The 17,476-nt window shown below is 34.4% G+C and overlaps 1 protein-coding gene across 1 annotated transcript in view; it reads left to right on the forward strand.

The window, feature by feature from the left end:
* The first annotated feature begins 2,912 nt into the window (after positions 1–2,912).
* Positions 2,913–17,476, forward strand: part of LOC132716747 (histone PARylation factor 1-like) — a 40,091-nt gene continuing 25,527 nt past the window's right edge. Inside the window, exons 1-3 of the mRNA XM_060700080.1 lie at positions 2,913–3,068; positions 6,781–6,958; positions 7,420–7,599. Coding sequence (XP_060556063.1) covers positions 2,961–3,068; positions 6,781–6,958; positions 7,420–7,599 — 466 coding nt within the window. The 5' untranslated portion in view covers positions 2,913–2,960. The remainder of the gene's footprint in view (positions 3,069–6,780; positions 6,959–7,419; positions 7,600–17,476) is intronic.

Below are 17,476 nucleotides of genomic sequence, written 5' to 3' on the forward strand. Positions count from 1 at the left end.
CTTAGAACATACTCTTTGTTTAAGCAAAGGTTTTGTAGAGAAGTGTACTTTAGACATATTAAGGACAAAGATATAAGAACTTTCTTCACCAAGTTTAGAGTAAGTAGACACAGATTGAATATAGAAACAGGCAGATATAAAAAGATCCCAGTAAATCAAAGGTATTGTAACTGTTGCTCTTCCAATCTTGTAGAAGATGAAATTCATTTTTCCATGTGTTGTACAAAATTTGATAGTAATAGAGAACTACTATTTAGACAAATTGAAATATCAAATAAGAACTTTTGTATGTTGAATAATAAGCAGAAATTTGTTTGGTTAATGTCCTCGGAAGACCCTAGAGTCTTGAATGTCTTTTCTAAATACCTACTCGAAATTTATAATAAAAGAAATCTTATGTTAGGTAGTACTATTAGTAATAAAAATTTGTCAGACCATTGAATGTATATTATTGTACTTGAATATCGAATGAGTAATTAGTGTGTTTTTTTTTAATACTGTTTTATTTATTTACTTCTTATTTTAACATTACTATGCCTGTGTTATTTGTTTTTCCAATAATACGAATTAAGCTTTAGTTACTTTATTGTCTTCATTTCTACCATACAATACACAATTTGTTGGTTGATATATTTTGTTACATGCCTTATGTTTTATGCTTGTGATTATATATGTCATATAGTATGACCCTTGATTGGTGAAATAAAATTATTCTATTCTATTCTATTCTATGGTTAAAACTTTTTGACGAAAAGCGACCATCTATAACAAAAATATGTAATACTTGTAAATCAAATCTTGAACTGAGGCAAAAATAAAAAAAACTGAAATTAAAATGTGTAAAAACATGTTAAAACTTGATGACAATGATCCGATGACAAATTTTCTACAAAAAATGTGTACTCCCACTTAAAATATTTTAAACAAGACTCCTGAAGTGTACAACCCTTAAAGATAAAATAAACAGACTATCTTAAATCAAACAATAAAAGGCCAATTTACTGAACAGACATGCCCATTCAGTGTTTTGCAGTACCTCCCCACTGTCTCTTAAGCAAACTTGCCTTATATAAACTCTTTTATCTTGACACCCCCTCCCCCATAAAAAATAAAACTAATAAATAAATAAAATAAATAAATAAATGAAATAGATAAATAAATAAAATAAATAATAGTGTTGATATTTCCAAATGGACGATATATCTGTCTACAAGAATGGGGTACTGAAACACCTGCAAAGACTGACAGTAGATCTTAAAGAACTGAGACATGAAAATCACAGACATTGTCACAATCCTTTCCAAAAATCACTTACTTCTGGTTTTCCTCTGACTGGACCAATGCGCTGTTTACAAAAATATAAAAGGGGACAGCACAGACAAGCTACATGTAATCTAAGCAGGCAACAGACAGATCTATTTCGCCTTGACATTAGCAGAAGTCTCCAAGCTTGAAATTCGCTTCTTTGCAAATGACACTGTGGTCTACATCACTACAATCTCTTCCTCGGACCCACAATCCTTGAAGTTTTCTAGTTTTCGGTTTGAATTTTCCTGATAATGTTTTTTTTAAAGCATGCACTATTCCTGCTTATGAAACTTGCCAGATGGGTTGGCAGAATAAAGAGATAAATGGATTTTAGACAACTTGTCGTCCATCATCCGTTATTATCATTTTTACTTATACGAAATTTCCTTCTTACCCGCTCACTAGTAGTGATGAAACCAAACAGGTATGATCCTTGGATAGTCCCCTCCCTCTAGAAAACGTTCAAATGGATCTAGATGGCCATCGAACTCAAAATAGAAAAACATTTAAACGGCACCTCTTCCTTAATTATTTTGTAGAATTTGATGAAACTTTACAGAATGATTATTAGAAATAGCTCAAATAGTTCCGGTCTGTTGAACAAGATGGCTGCCAATGCTAACAATAGAAAAACATTTAAATGAGATCTTATTCCTTAGTTATGTGGTAAGTTGAAACATTACAGGAATGCTCCTTAGATTTTTTTTTCATAAATGGTTCTGATCTGCTGAACAAGATGGCCACCAGAGCTAAAAATTAAAACACTTTTAAATAATAACTTTAACATAACTTAACTTTTCAGTTTATTTTTATGAAACTAAAATGGGATGATCCATGGAGAGTCATCTAGAATAAATTGCTCAAATGGTTCGATCCGGTCTGCTGAAAAAGATGGCCTTTTAATTCAGAGCAAAAATAGAATTTTTTTTAAAAAATCATTTTGTCCTAAACCGTCCATAGATTTTGATTAAACTGTGTAGAAATGATCATTGGCCAATCCTTTACTAAAGTTGCTTATATTGTTCTGGTGTGCTGAATAAAATAGCTGCAATAGCTAAAAATCTTTATCTACATCTCCTGCTTTGAAACCATTGGCTCGATTTTGATGCAATATACATAAATGGTCGTTGGATAGACTTCTATAAAATTTGCTCAAATGGTTTCGGTCTGCCGACCAAAATTGTCGCCAGAGCTAAAAATAAAAACTTTTAAAAAATCTATAGTCAACATCTAAAAGTAATGTTCAATTTAAATATACTTTGTGTAAAGACTATATAACGTATATAATAATATGAAAAGGTATCAATTCAACAAATTAATTCTTTTTATACACCAACCCCTGCATATTGAAATTTGTATAATTGATTTTCAACCAATGTCTTATAATCACTGGTGAAATTAGGGGGGGGGGGGATGAGTGCTAAAAATATAAGCGGCGAGTTGCAAACCTTCACTTATTAATACACTTATTTTGGTGACGTGACCAATCAACGCGCCGAACACCTGTGGTATTTATAATGCGATTTTGTTTATTTGAATATCTACTCAGGTGAACGATTGATGGCCATCATGGTCCTCTTGCTTTATGACTTTGTGCATTTTCGCGAAAAAAAATATTTCGCATTTTATGATGCTCTTCAACAAGGAGGAAAATGGCAACAAAAAATCCAAAAACCCCTTGCAAATTTGGTGGTAAATGTTACAGGAAAAACCCACAACATCTCCAGCAATTTAGTCACCCAAACAGAAATGATGATGAGGTATCTTTTTACATCCATTTATAAAGATGTCATTGTGATTATAATATTTAGCTGATTGTTTATTTTCCCGCCAGAAAAAGACAGTTTGTGTTGACCAAATCAACAGATCAAATCAAATCAAAATTTATTTATCATAGTTTATTGTCCGTATGCATATATAACGTTTCACAAAACGTAAGCTATGTATAGCTTTTGATCGACATACATGCATGTAATCATAAAACTCATAACTTAAGTCCTAACAAATTAATATGAAAAAGGCAAAGCCTCAAAGCGAGCTCGATGTACTTTTTACGTGAAATAGTATGAAATAATCGCTCATTTTTATTTCAAATGCAGTAACGAGTGCGTGTGACGTCACACGTACTGTGTTAAATATGGCTCCGCCCCTGTCGTGAAATGAGTAACGAGTTTTGAAAACGTTAATAAAACTTTGTTTATTTTATTTCACTCTATATTTTTCAAGCGAAATAAAGATTATTTAAAGTGAAATATATGTAAAACAGCGTACTTGATTTGTTTGTTTTGCACGTGCTGTTTGGCGCTACATTGTGACGTCACGTAAACAATACTTTAAACGTCTGTACAGCGTTAACGACTGAATAAAAGATATTGGTGTTCGGATTCATTTTCTTTGTCAGACCATTTTCTTTCATTCTAGATAGTTTTCACAACAAAATTCGACAAAAAATTGTTTTTATGTATCAGACTTCAAACAAAATGGCGCCTTCGATTTTCATTTTATCATTCAATATTTTATACACAGCTTCCGTTATTCTGGTTCCCTGTCCAATTATGGTTCCCATAGACGTGCGCGGGTGACCAGTCTACACCTCCGTTTTCAGTCAGAATTCCTCAGTTTTTATCGAAAGGTTGCGATGTGTCCAATTCGGTACTTTGGACGAAAGTTTTCAAAACCATCACTTAGCAGGTACTCGCGTTACCGTAAAGCTCGCTTTGAGAGCAGGCCCTTTGGGCCAGCTCGTCGAACTCGCTATAACAAGAAAAGCATTGATGCTTTGCATCAAAGGGCGTCCAAGCAAGAAATGCAGAAAGTGAAGATGAACTAGTAGACCTATGATGACAAGATATTCTGATAAACTTTTCAATGGTTAATTTGATTTTACCAGAATGAACGGACGAAAGACATTGTTCATTATGAACTTTGATTGGCATGCTAGAGATTAGAATATTACTTGTTATTTCTTTATGATCGTGATTATTAAAAGCAACGGATATACATGTATACCATCATTTATAATGCATATGTGTAACCAGTGTTGCATCTAGAATTTCAAAATTATGGGGGATTGTCCCCCACTCAATTGAAAAATGTGGGGGATTTGAAAAAAATGTGGGGGACATACATTGACCTAACAATATGACATACCGAATAGAGTTCATTTATTTTACATTCAGGCATTTTTGACAGCTATCGTCGCTCAAAAACGGAAGTAGAAAAAATAAAATATTGACGAATACTACAAAACACACGCGAGATGACTTAGTCGGCTGCTACACGCGATTTAGTACGTATTTTAGTCATAACCACGAATGAAAACAAACATTACGATACGATGAAGATAAAAAGAATTAAGTTGAAAAGATTGTTAGATGCGCGACTTGGCGCGCACTGACTTCAAGAAAATGCGCGATCTGCATAAAAAATGCGCAAATCGCGCAATCGCGCGGCCTAGATGCAACACTGTGTAACGCATGATCAACACCACACTTGTGGAATTGTCTCTTATTATGTTATCGCTATTAGCGAAGACCCTCTCTTAAGGTATCTGTTCACACTTAGTAAAAATATGACACTGGATATATTACCATGTTGATCATGTTGATCATGTTGAGTATAATTGTTTATTATACAATAATTGTAATATCTATGTTAATATAAAAAATACAGATTTTATGAATATTGTTTTCCTCTCTTTTTGTGTTTTATGTGCTATTTTAATATTGAGTTTTTACGTTTACTACTCTTTTTTTTTTATCAAAATTGTAAAATAAATTTTAAGAATTCAATTGTCATATTGACCGACGATTATAAGTCAAAACTTAACTGGAAAAAGTCAGTAAATTATGCTTAATCTTTCAATATATAATATTGTTTATTCTTAAACAATGTACATGTACATTTGTATTTTACTTTATCATTTTTTAAATTATCAATCAATTGAATAATTCATAAAATCTAATTTGTAACTTTGAATAATTCCTCGGCATCTTTACTAAACACGAATAACAAATTAAATAAAATGTTTCAAAGTTGATAGTGTCACATTAATACCATAAAATGTACCTTTTTCTCAATTATTGCACATATTTATTGTTTTTATCTCATATAGATAAAATGAAACATGCTATTGTTGTTGTTGATGTGACAAACATTCATTTTGGAAAAAAAAACTTATTTATCTGTAAAATAGTTGGTCTGTTCTGTAACGATATCAAACATCTACTCCAAAACCGGGAGAGACCGGACAATAAACGTGTGATTCACTAGTAAATCCCGGTCAAAATAGACCGGGAGAGACCGGGAATTACCAATAGCAGTACATCCCTCTATAAATAGATTTTCGGAATATTTAGGTCATCAACTCATCATTCTATTTTAACATACCATAATAACCCACTGTGTACTACAAAATGATAAATAAAAAAAAAAAAAAACAACAAAAAAACGAAGAGACGGAAAAGGTTATTTTATGCATTGCGAAATTCTCCAGTTCGCTATTCATTGTTTGTACATATCGAGACATTTTTTTTAATCACCGATCGGAATGATCGGCTTTTATTATGACTGACTAAAAGGCTCGAGAAGTTGCTGTCGCCCATTCACAAAATCTAATTTCATTCCATAAGGGCGCCGCGCTTCGGCGCGAACTCCAATCAGATAATGGTAGCAAGACACTTCACCCTCCAGACACTTCCATAGGTGTTCGGCGCGTTGATTGGTCACTACCCCCGCATCCCCCCTCACCCCCACACCCACTCTACAGCCCTCCTACCTCTCAAAACCATGTAAAATACAGTATTTTTCATTTGAAACATGTTTTAATATTTGGTTTATGCTTTTAATTCAATAACCTTCATTTCCTACAAAAAATAAAAAATTGATACATATATATTTAGTAAAGGTATGCAACTCGCCGCTCAATTTTCAGCACTCATCTTAATATGAACTCCATAACTTCAACATTTTTTCACCAATTTTCAATATTTTGGTACCAAATGGTAGGGAATTGATTACTCTTGAAGGAAATAAAGCTGTCATTACGATCATTTCAAGTTATCAGAAGATGTGTAATCTCAAACTCTAGTGTAGGACAAAAGCCCCCCCGGACGAAAGCCCCCCCTTCTAAAAATGACAAGGTGGACAAAAGCCCCCCCATGAAATTTCCACATAGACAAAAGCCCCCCCCCCCCCATAAAAAAGTAAAGGTAGGACAAAAGATAAGATGTGAGACAAAGGGCATATGATTCTGAATGCAAATTTAAGGAGTTATGCCCCTTGTAACTTAAATTTTATTTTGTCAAATTGCCTATTAAGTAGAATGATTCGAACAGTGTATGGTACTGATAGGAGACCACCAAAACCTGACAACCATCAAACATGGACAGCTTCAAAAACCCTTTGTTTAGTAAATTAGTTTTTTTTTGTTTTTTGTTCTGTGGTTGTTGAATGTCTTGTTTTCTTCTTCAGGGAGATGAACCGAAGTTGAAGAAAAGAAAAACTGAGACTACAGCAAAGGGTAAAGGAAAGACATTAGATGATTTCTTTGGTAAGAAGAAGGAAGACAAACAGAAGGTTCATGAAGTTAGTGATGAAGAGCCTGAGGTTGATGAAAGTGAAACAGACAAGGGGAATGATATACACGATGGTAAGAATATATAAAATGTCATTTCTCAAATGAGTAATAGTGATCTTTGAGTGCTTTATTAATTTGAAATAAGCACTTTTCTATATATAAAGAAAGTTTTTCATAGGTGATAGTGAATATTGACACTACTGTTTGTTTGTGCAGTGAAATTCCCTTAACAAGGAAAACAAGTGAAATGCTTATTATTGCTAAACTGCAGATATAGATCAGGAATAATCTGGATTATCGGTCTTTTTGTGTTTGGTACGTGTTGATGCTTGCTCTTGAGGTAATACATAAGTGTTAAGTCACCAAGATTTACGAGCACATCTGTGCCATCTGTTCTAACTGTACCGTATTTAGTCCTATTTGGAAACATATTTTGATATATAGCCTTAAATGATGAATGGTTTTGTTCAGCTTGAAAGATGGATATGTTTATTTCAGTTACTTGGCATAGTAAGGGTTAATTTCAATTGTAGATAGTGGAAATGAATCACATAGAGCAGAGAGTGATGACAGTGAAGAAGTAGATGAAGAACCTCCAGCATCACCTGAAAATGTCAGAGAAAATATTAAACAGAAGTTCCTCGTGGAAATGCCAGAAGACTTTTACCAGTTTTGGGACTTCTGCAAGTCAGAAAAGGCTGATAATCCATCAGGTACTAAAACCTTGTTTACCCTTTTTAAATTTGATTACAGCCAGCCCATTCTTATTCAAGGTGTTGTTTTTTAGCTCAACTGTCACAAAGTGACAGGGTGAGCTTTTGTGATCACTTTTCGTCCGGCAACCATCCGTCCGTCGTCCATAAACTTTTACTTTAAATGACATCTCCTCATAAACCAATAAGCCAATTTCATCCAAACTTCACAGGAATGTTTCTTTGGTGGTCACCTTTGAAAATTGTTCAAAGAATTTAATTCCATGCAGAACTCTGGTTGCCATGGCAACCAAAAGATAAAACTTTAAATATCTTCTTCTAAAAAACTCAAAGAGCTAGAGCTTAGATATTTGGCATGAAACATCTTCTAGTGAGTGTCTACCAAGTTTGTTCAAATAAAAGCCCTGGGGTCAAAATTGGCCCGGCCCCGGGGGGTCATTGAATTTCCCTATATGCATATAGTAAAAACTTAAAAAATCTTCTTTTAAAGAACTCAAAGAGCTATGGCTAAGATATTGAGCATCAAACATGTTCTAATAGGTGTCTACCAAGTTTGTTCAAATAAAAGCCCTGGGGTCAAAATTGGCCCCGCCCCAGGGGGTCATTGATTTTCCCTATATGCATATAGTAAAAACTTAAAAACATTTCTTTTAAAGAACCAAAAGAGCTAGAGCTAAGATATTTAGCATGAAACATCTTCTAATGGGTGTCTACCAAGTTTGTTCAAATAAAAGCCCTGGGGTCAAAATTGGCCCCGCCCCAGGGGGTCTTTGATTTTCCCTATATGCATATAGTAAAAACTTAAAAAAATTTCTCTTAAAGAACCCAAAGAGCTAGAGCTAAGATATTGGCATGAAACATGTTCTAATGGATGTCTACCAAGTTTGTTCAAATAAAAGCCCTGGGGTCAAAATTGGCCCAGCCCCAGGGGTCATTGATTTTCCCTATATATTCTCGAACCCCATGAGACCGGTGACTCCACGGTACCGGTATACTCACAAATCTCGCGATATTTTTCTCAACACCACCTACCGAGTGTTTATATTGACCTGCTCCCAGTAATATAGGCTATTTCAAAGTTTTTAAACATTTTCATGAGTTTCTGAAGGAAATATTTCACATATCCTACCTTATTTTTATTTTACTATCCTATTTTTCCATTGCATAAATTAGTCTCTCTACAAAACACATTTTTTTTCCAAGAAAATAAAAAATGACAGGTGCTGAGTCATTCAACCTCCAGTACATGTCACTTGACCTTTTGACATCATTTTTGGCGGGAAAAAATTAATCTATGGAAAGCCATTAGTGCATATAAAATAGTTTATGAAAATTAAAAAGTCAGTTTCATTCAGTCTTTTAAGGGAGCCTGTGTAAAGTACCATATTGATATTTTATCTTCATCATATAGAAATAAAATTGATTCAATGATACAAAAGGACCAGACAATCACAACAACACTAAAATTAAGTGAAGGGGAATTTTTGAATCCAGCCACATGGTATAATATACACCTGTAATTGGGAGGAAAAGGTTCTAAAACAGAGATCCCTTGGGAGTCATTAAAGATGAACAGTAAATTATTGAAACACACGTTTTTATGTTGTTTTAACGCGTTTTTTTTTTTTTCAGATATGAATACAAGAATGCTAAAATGATATTTTTGCTATTAAAACTGCAATGGCTTTCCATAAAAATAACATCTTTACCAGTGCACCGGTAGCATAAAGTCTGTTTAACTACGTCATACAAAATGGTCGACCATTGTTTACATTCACAATGAGCGAGAATTTCAGAGTAACAGAACTCTGTAATGTAATTTTAAGAGGATTAAATGTTAATGAAGTTGTTTATTCCTTCTTTTTTTCAAGTCAATAAATTTTTATATGAAAAACACCTAGTATAAAATATGTACACTGGTACCGTGGAGACCCAGGCTACATGTAGTAAAAACTTAAAAATCTTCTATTAAAGAACCCTAAGAGCTAGAGCTAAGATATTAAGCATGAAACATCTTCTAATGAGTGTCTACCAAGTTTGTTCAAATAAAAGCCCTGGGGTCAAAATTGGCCCAGCCCCAGGGGTCATTGATTTTCCCTATATACATGTAGTAAATACTTAAAAATCTTCTTTTAAAGAACCCAAAGAGCTAGAGCTAAGATATTTAGCATGAAACATCTTCTAATGGGTGTCTACCAAATTTGTTCAAATAAAAGCCCTGGGGTTAAAATTGGCCCCGCCCCAGGGGTCATTGATTTTCCCTATATACATAGAGTAAAAACTTAAAAATCTTCTATTAAAGAACCCAAAGAGCTAGAGCTTAGATATTTAGCATCAAACATGTTCTAATGGTAGTTTACCAAGTTTGTTCAAATAAAAGCCCTGGGGTCAAAATTGGCCCCGCCCTAGGGGGTCATTGATTTTCCCTATATTGCATATAGTAATTAAAAACTTAAAAATCTTCTTTTAAAGAACCCAAAGAGCTAGAGCTAAAATATTTAGCATGAAACATGTTCTAATGGATGTCTACCAAGTTTGTTCAAATAAAAGCCCTTGGGTTAAAATTGGCCCTGCCAGGGGGAGGGCGGGGGGGGCAAAAGTCATTGTTTTTCATTATTTGTGTATAGTAAAAACTTAACATCATGAAACATCTTCTAATGGGTGTCTTCCAAGTTTGTTTAAGTAAAAGCCCTTTGTTTTAAACTGGCCCCGCCCTGGGGGCCTATGTACAGGTGAGCGACCCCAGGGCCATCATGGCCCTCTTGTTTTAAAAAGGCATAAATGTAATTATGAAACTGTACATTGTAATACATACATAATATTGGACAGTTTTGGTTTTATAAAAAAAGATGTAATTATATCTATGACTTGTAATATAAAAAAGTCTCGAATTTTCCAGAATTCTATTGAGAGACCACTTTATTAAGAGACCACTTTCTGGCAGTCCCTTGAGTGGTCTCTTAATACAGTGTTGACTGTAGTAAAAACTTAAAAAATCTTCTTTTAAAGAACCCAAAGACCTAGAGCTAAGTTATTTAGCATGAAACATCCCCTAATTGGTGTCTACTAAGTTTGTTCAAATAAAAGCCCTGGGGTCAAAATTGGCCCCGCCCCAGGGGGTCATTGATTTTCCCTATATGCATATAGTAAACACTTAAAAAAATCTTCTTTTAAAGAACCAAAAGAGCTAGATCTAAGATTTTTAGCATGAAACATTTTCTAATGGATGTCTACCAAGTTTGTTCTAATAAAAGCCCTGGGGTCAAAATTGGCCCGCCCCAGGGGGTCATTGATTTTCTCTATATGCATATAGTAAAAACTTAAAAAATCTCCTTTTTAAGAACTCAAAGAGCTAGAGCTAAGATATTTAGCATGAAACATGTTCTAATGGATGTCTACCAAGTTTGTTCAAATAAGAGCCCTAGGGTCAAAATTGGCCCCGCCCCGGGGATGATTGATTTGCCTTATATGTGTATAGGAAAAACTTAAAAAATCTTCTTTGAAAAAAAAACAATAGCTAGAGTTTAGATATTAAGCACGAAGCATCTTCTAGTGAGTGTCTACAAAGTTTGTTCAAATAAAAGCCCTGGGGTCAAAATTGGCCCCGCCCCAGGGGACATTGATTTTCCTTATATGTGTATAGCAAAACCTTAAAAATCTTCTTTGAAAAAACCCGAATAGCTAGAGTTTAGATATTAAGCATGAAACATTTTCTAGTAAGTGTCTACAAAGATTGTTCAAATAAAAGCCTTTAATGGGTCAAAACTGGCCCTGCCCCAGGTGTGTCATTGTTTTTAACTATATGTGAAAAGAAAAAACTTGACCAGCTAGACCTTAGATGTTTAGCATGAAACATTTTCAAATGGGTGTCTACCAAGTTTGTTCAAATAAAAGCCCTGGGGTTTAAACTGGCCCCGCTCAGGGGGCCTATATACAGGTGAGCCACTTCAGGGCCATCATGGCCCTCTTGTTTTGTGTGTGATTCTTCCTGTATGTTTGCGCTGATGTAAATAAGTACCAAAGACTGACCTTTGTTAATCATTGATAAACATGTACACCTTGCAATCACTGGTAAGTATATGCCATCTTAGTAAATTGTGGGACTTTAATGTTTTTATGCCCCCCTTTGAAGAAGAGGGGGTATATTGTTTTGCTAATGTCGGTCTGTCTGTCGGTCCGTTTGAAGGGGGATATATTGTTTTGCTAATGTCGGTCTGTCTGTCGGTCGGTCTGTCCGTCGGTAGACCACATGGTTTCCGCTGATTATCTTGAAAAGTATTTATCACAAAGTCTTCATATTTCACATAGTGATTGGTCATAACTAGTAGATGACCCCTATTGATTTTGGGGTCACTAGGTCAAAGGTCAAGGTCACAGGGACCTTAAATATCAAAATGGTTTCCGCTGATTATCTTGAAAAGTATGTATCACAAAGTCTTCATAATTCACACAGTGATTGGTCATAACTAGTAGATGACCCCTATTGATTTTGGGGTCACTAGGTCAAAGGTCAAGGTCACAGGGACCTTAAATGTCCAAATCGTTTCCGCTGATTATCTTGAAAAGTATTGAAAAGTATTTATCACAAACAACCGCCTCCGTGGTCGAGGGGTTAGAGTCGATGACTTCTAATCCAGTTACGTCTCTGGTGTGGGTTCGATCCCCGGAGATGCTTTGGTAGTTTAGCGCGGAGGAAGGTAGTCTAGTACTGGTGTAACTCTCCAGGAACGATGGTTAGGAAACTACCCGCCTATATGACTGAAATACTGTTGAAAAAGGCGTAAAATGAATTAAACAAACAAACAAACAAATTTATCACAAAGTCTTAATATTTCACACAGTGATTGGTCATCACTAGTAGATGACCCCTATTGATTTTGGGGTCACTAGGTCAAAGGTCAAGGTCACATGGGCCTTAAATGTCAAAATGGTTTCGGCTGATTATATTGAAAAGTATGTATCACAAAGTCTTCATATTTCACATAGTGTTTGGTCATCACTAGTAGATGACTCCTGTTGATTTTGGGGTCACTAGGTCAAAGGTCAAGGTCACAGGGACCTTAAAATTTAAAAATGGTTTCCGCTGATTATCTTGAAAAGTATGTATCAAAAAGTCTTCATATTTCACATAGTGATTGGTCATCACTAGTAGATGACCCCTATTGATTTTGAGGTCACTAGGTCAAAGGTCAAGGTCACAGTGACCTTAAAATGTCAAAATGGTTTCTGCTGATTATCTTGAAAAGTAATCATCACAAAGTCTTCATATTTCACATAGTGATTGGTCATAACTAGTAGATGACCCCTATTGATTTTGGGGTCACTAGGTCAAAGGTCAAGGTCACAGGGGCCTTGAATGTCAAAATGGTTTCCGCTGATTATCTTGAAAAGTATTCATCACAAAGTCTTCATATTTCACCTAGTTATTGGTCATTAGTAGAAGATGACCTCTATTGATTTTGGGGTCATTAGGTCAAAGGTAAATGTCACATGGGCCTTAAATGTCAAAATGGTTTCCCTTGATTTTTCCATAATTGAACACTTCCATGTACCCATTTTTGGCAAGTTTCTGTTATAAAATTACCAATTATGTGAGTCAATGGCTAGAAAGGGGGGTATATGTGTCGTTCGACATTCTTGTTTACATTTATTTTAACACATTTTTAGCTCGACTATACGAAGTATATGGAGAGCTGTCCTACTCGCCCCAGCTCGGCGTCCGCGTCCAGATTTTAGATTAAAGTTTTGGTGCAGTAAAATATTTTTCACTATAACTTTGTCATTTCTTAAGGTATCAACTTCAAACTTCAAATATATGTTCCTTATCATCAACCACATCATATGTGACAAGGTTTATAACTCTAGCACCAATATTTTCAGATTTATCTCCCCTTGAACTTAGAATTTTCCTTAAAAAATACTATTTTTTACTGTTACTTCCTTATTTCTTAAGGGATCAACCTCATACTTCAAATATATGTACCTGTTCATCATCCCCATCTTATGTGACAAGGTTCATAACTCTAGCACCAATAGTTTCAGATTTATCTCCCCTTGAACTTAGAATTTTCCTCAAAAAGTACTATTTCTTACTGATTCTTCTTTATTTCTTAAGGGATCAACCTCATACTTCAAATGTATTTACATTATCATCATCCCCATCTTATGTGACAAGGTTCATAACTCTAGCACCAATATTTTCAGATTTATCTCCCTTTGAACTTAGAATTTTCCATAATTTTTTTTTTTTTTTTTTCTGTTATTTATTTATTTCTAAAGGGATCAACTTCATACTTCAAATATGTTTACGTTATCATCATCCACATCTTATGTGACAAGGTTCATAACTCTAGCACCAATATTGCAAGAATTATCTCCCCATAAACTTAGATTTTTATTACTAGAAAAATGTTATTTTTTATTATAACTTTTTTATTTTTAAAGGTATCTACCTCAAATTTCAAATACTTATTCCTTATCAACAATTACATTTTATGTGACAATGTTCATATCTCTTGATGCAATATTTACAGATTTATCTCTCTTTGAACTTAGGATTTTCTTTAAGAAATATAATAACTTCTTTTCTTTTTAAGGTATCTACTTCAAACTTCAAATATATATTTCTTATCATTACACAAATGTTGTGTGACAAGGTCCATAACTCTAGCATGACTATTTCTAGAATTATTCCCCTTGATCTTGGAATTTATGTTAACAAATATTATGTTTAGTCCCCTACCGGTTTACCGGAGGGGACTTTAGGTTTACCCTCCGTCTGTCTGTCCGTCTGTCTGTCTGTCCGTCTGTCCGTCCGTCAGTCCGTCCGTCCACAAAACTGGATCCCACGATAACACAAAAAGTACTGAAAATATTTTAATGAAACTTGGTATATGGATAGATGGCAGTATGGAGATTATGCACGTCTTTTTCTTTTCTTCCTATGTTGAAAATTCTGGTTGCTATGGCAACAAATAGACTGAAAATATGGCAAATTTTACACATAACCTGGATCCGGCGATAACGCAAAAAGTACTGAAAATTTTTTTATGAAACTTGATATATGGATAGATGGCAGTATGGAGATTATGCACGTCTTTTTCTTTTTTTCCTATGCTGAAAATTCTGGTTGCTATGGCAACAAATAGACTGAAAATATGGCAGATTTTACACATAACCTGGATCCAGTGATAACGCAAAAAGTATTGAAAATATTTTTATGAAACTTGACATATGGGTAGATGGCAGTATGGAAATTATGCACATCCTTTTCTTATCTTCCTGTGTTGAAAATTCTGGTTGCTATGGCAACAAATAGACTGAATTTCAAGATTTCTGATTCTAGTTTTTTAAGTTTTTTCACTATAAGTTCTTTATTTCTTAAGGTATTTTCTTCAAACTTTAAAAATAAGTTGCTAGTCATCAACCACATCATATGTGACAAAGTTTTACAACTCTAGTACAAAATTTATTAGAATTACCTCCCTTGAACTTAAAATTTTCATGAAAAAAAAACATTATTTTTTTTAATAACTTCTTTTTTTCTGAACGTATCTACTTCAAACTTCATATAAATGTTTCTTATTATCACTCAACATTTGTGAGTGTTCAATACTCTAGCAAGACTATTTCCAGAATTATGCCCTTTTGAACTTAGACTTTTTTTTGAGAAATTGGTAATTTTTACTCCAACTTCTTCAATCATGATAGAATTTTCTTCAAACTCCCACATCATTATAATATGACAAGGTTTATAAATCTAGCATCCATATTTCCAGAATTATCTCCTCCTTAAACTTTTAATTTTTCCTATTTGTTCTTTTAACTTTCATTTACTTCAATTTCAAAATAAATATTCAATATTCATACCTTCATTACTAATTGTTCTTTGTTACACTCACATCATGTATGACATCGTTATCTCCTTTTTTTTTTAATTTTGCTTTTAAAATGTTATATTTTGATAACAGGGATGTTTAAAAAATAACTTTAGACTGTCCTTCAGTCTGTCTGTCTGTCTGTTCACTGTGATCACTTTTAAAGAACTTTTTCAACAAATTTACTTAAAATAGAAACATAAGTGAATGGCCCTTCAGAATGTTGCTTGGGCTCTTACCGGTAGGGGACTTATGGATTGCTTGCAATACTATGATAATTGCTTGTTTTACTATAACTTAATACATAATTATACATAATTGATTTTTCTTTCATAGTTTTGTCCTCCTAACTGCGTCCAGTATTTCATTAGTCGAGCTTCGCTGTCTCCTGTGACAGCTCTTGTTAGCTCACCTGTCACAAAGTGACAGGGTAAGCTTTTGTGATCGCTTTTCGTCCGGCGTCCGTCCGTCTATCCGGCGTCCGTCCGTCCGGCGTCCGTAAACTTTTGCTTTAAATGACATCTCCTCATAAACCACTGAGCCAATTTCATCCAAACATCACAGGAATGTTCCTTTGGTGGTCACCTTTAAAAATTGTTCAAAGAATTTAATTCCATGCAGAACTCTGGTTGCCATGACAACGAAAGAAAAATCTTTAAATATCTTCTTTTAAACAACCCTAAGAGCTAGAGCTTAGATATTTGGCATGAAACATCTTCTAGTGAGTGTCTACAAAGTTTGTTCAAATAAAAGCCCTGGGGTCAAAATTGGCCCTGCCCCAGGGGGTCATTGATTTTCCCTATATGCATATATTAAAAACTTAAAAAATCTTCTTTTAAAGAACCCAAAGAGCTAGAGCTAAGATATTAAGCATTAAACATCTTCTAGTGAGTGTCTACCAAGTTTGTTCAAATTAAAGCCCTGTGGTCAAAATTGGCCCCACCCGGGGGGTCATTGATTTTCCCTATATGCATATAGTAAAAACTTAAAAAATCTTCTTTTAAAGAACCATAAGAGCTAGAGCTAAGATATTTAGCATGAAACATCTTTTAATGAGTGTCTACCAAGTTTGTTCAAATAAAAGCCCTGGGGTCAAAATTGGCCCCGCCCCAGGGGGTCATTGATTTTCCCTATATGCATATAGTAAAAACTTAAAAAATCTTCTTTTAAAGAACCGTAAGAGCTAGAGCTTAGATATTAAGCATGAAACATCTTCTAGTGAATGTCTACCAAGTTTGTTCAAATAAAAGCCCTGGGGTCAAAATTGGCCCTGCCCCAGGGAGTCATTGATTTTCCCTATATGCATATATATAGTAAAAACTTAAAAAATCTTCTTTTAAAGAACCCAAAGAGCTAGAGCTAAGATATTAAGCATGAAACATCTTCTAGTGAGTGTCCTACCAAGTTTGTTCAAAATAAAAGCCCTGGGGTCAAAAATTGACCCCGCCCCAGGGGGGTCTATAGATTTTCCCTATATGTGTATAGTAAAAAACTTAAAAAATCTTCTTTTAAAGAACCCAAAGAGCTAGAGCTAAGATATTTAGCATGAAACATCTTCTAATGAGTGTCTACCAAGTTTGTTCAAATAAAAGCCCTGGGGTCAAAATTGGCCCTGCCCCAGGGGGTAATTGATTTTCCCTATATGCATATAGTAAAAACTTAAAAAATCTTCTTTTAAAGAACTCAAAGAGCTAGAGCTAAGATATTTAGCATCAAACATGTTCTAATGGGTGTCTACCAAGTTTGTTCAAATAAAAGCCCTGGGGTCAAAATTGGCCCCGCCCGGGGTTGGCGGGGTCATTGATTTTCCTTATATGTGTATAGCAAAAACTTTAAAATCTTCTTTGAAAAAACCCAAATAGCTAGAGTTTAGATATTAAGCATGAAACATCTTTAAGTAAATATCTACAAAGTTTGTTCAAATAAAAGCCCTGGGGTCAAAACTGGCCCTGCCCCAGGGGTGTCATTGTTTTTAACTATATGTGTATAAGTAAAAAACT

This window comes from Ruditapes philippinarum, unplaced genomic scaffold (genome assembly GCF_026571515.1).
Source record: "Ruditapes philippinarum isolate M1 unplaced genomic scaffold, ASM2657151v2 ctg2031_1_1_1_1, whole genome shotgun sequence".
NCBI lineage: Eukaryota > Metazoa > Mollusca > Bivalvia > Venerida > Veneridae > Ruditapes > Ruditapes philippinarum.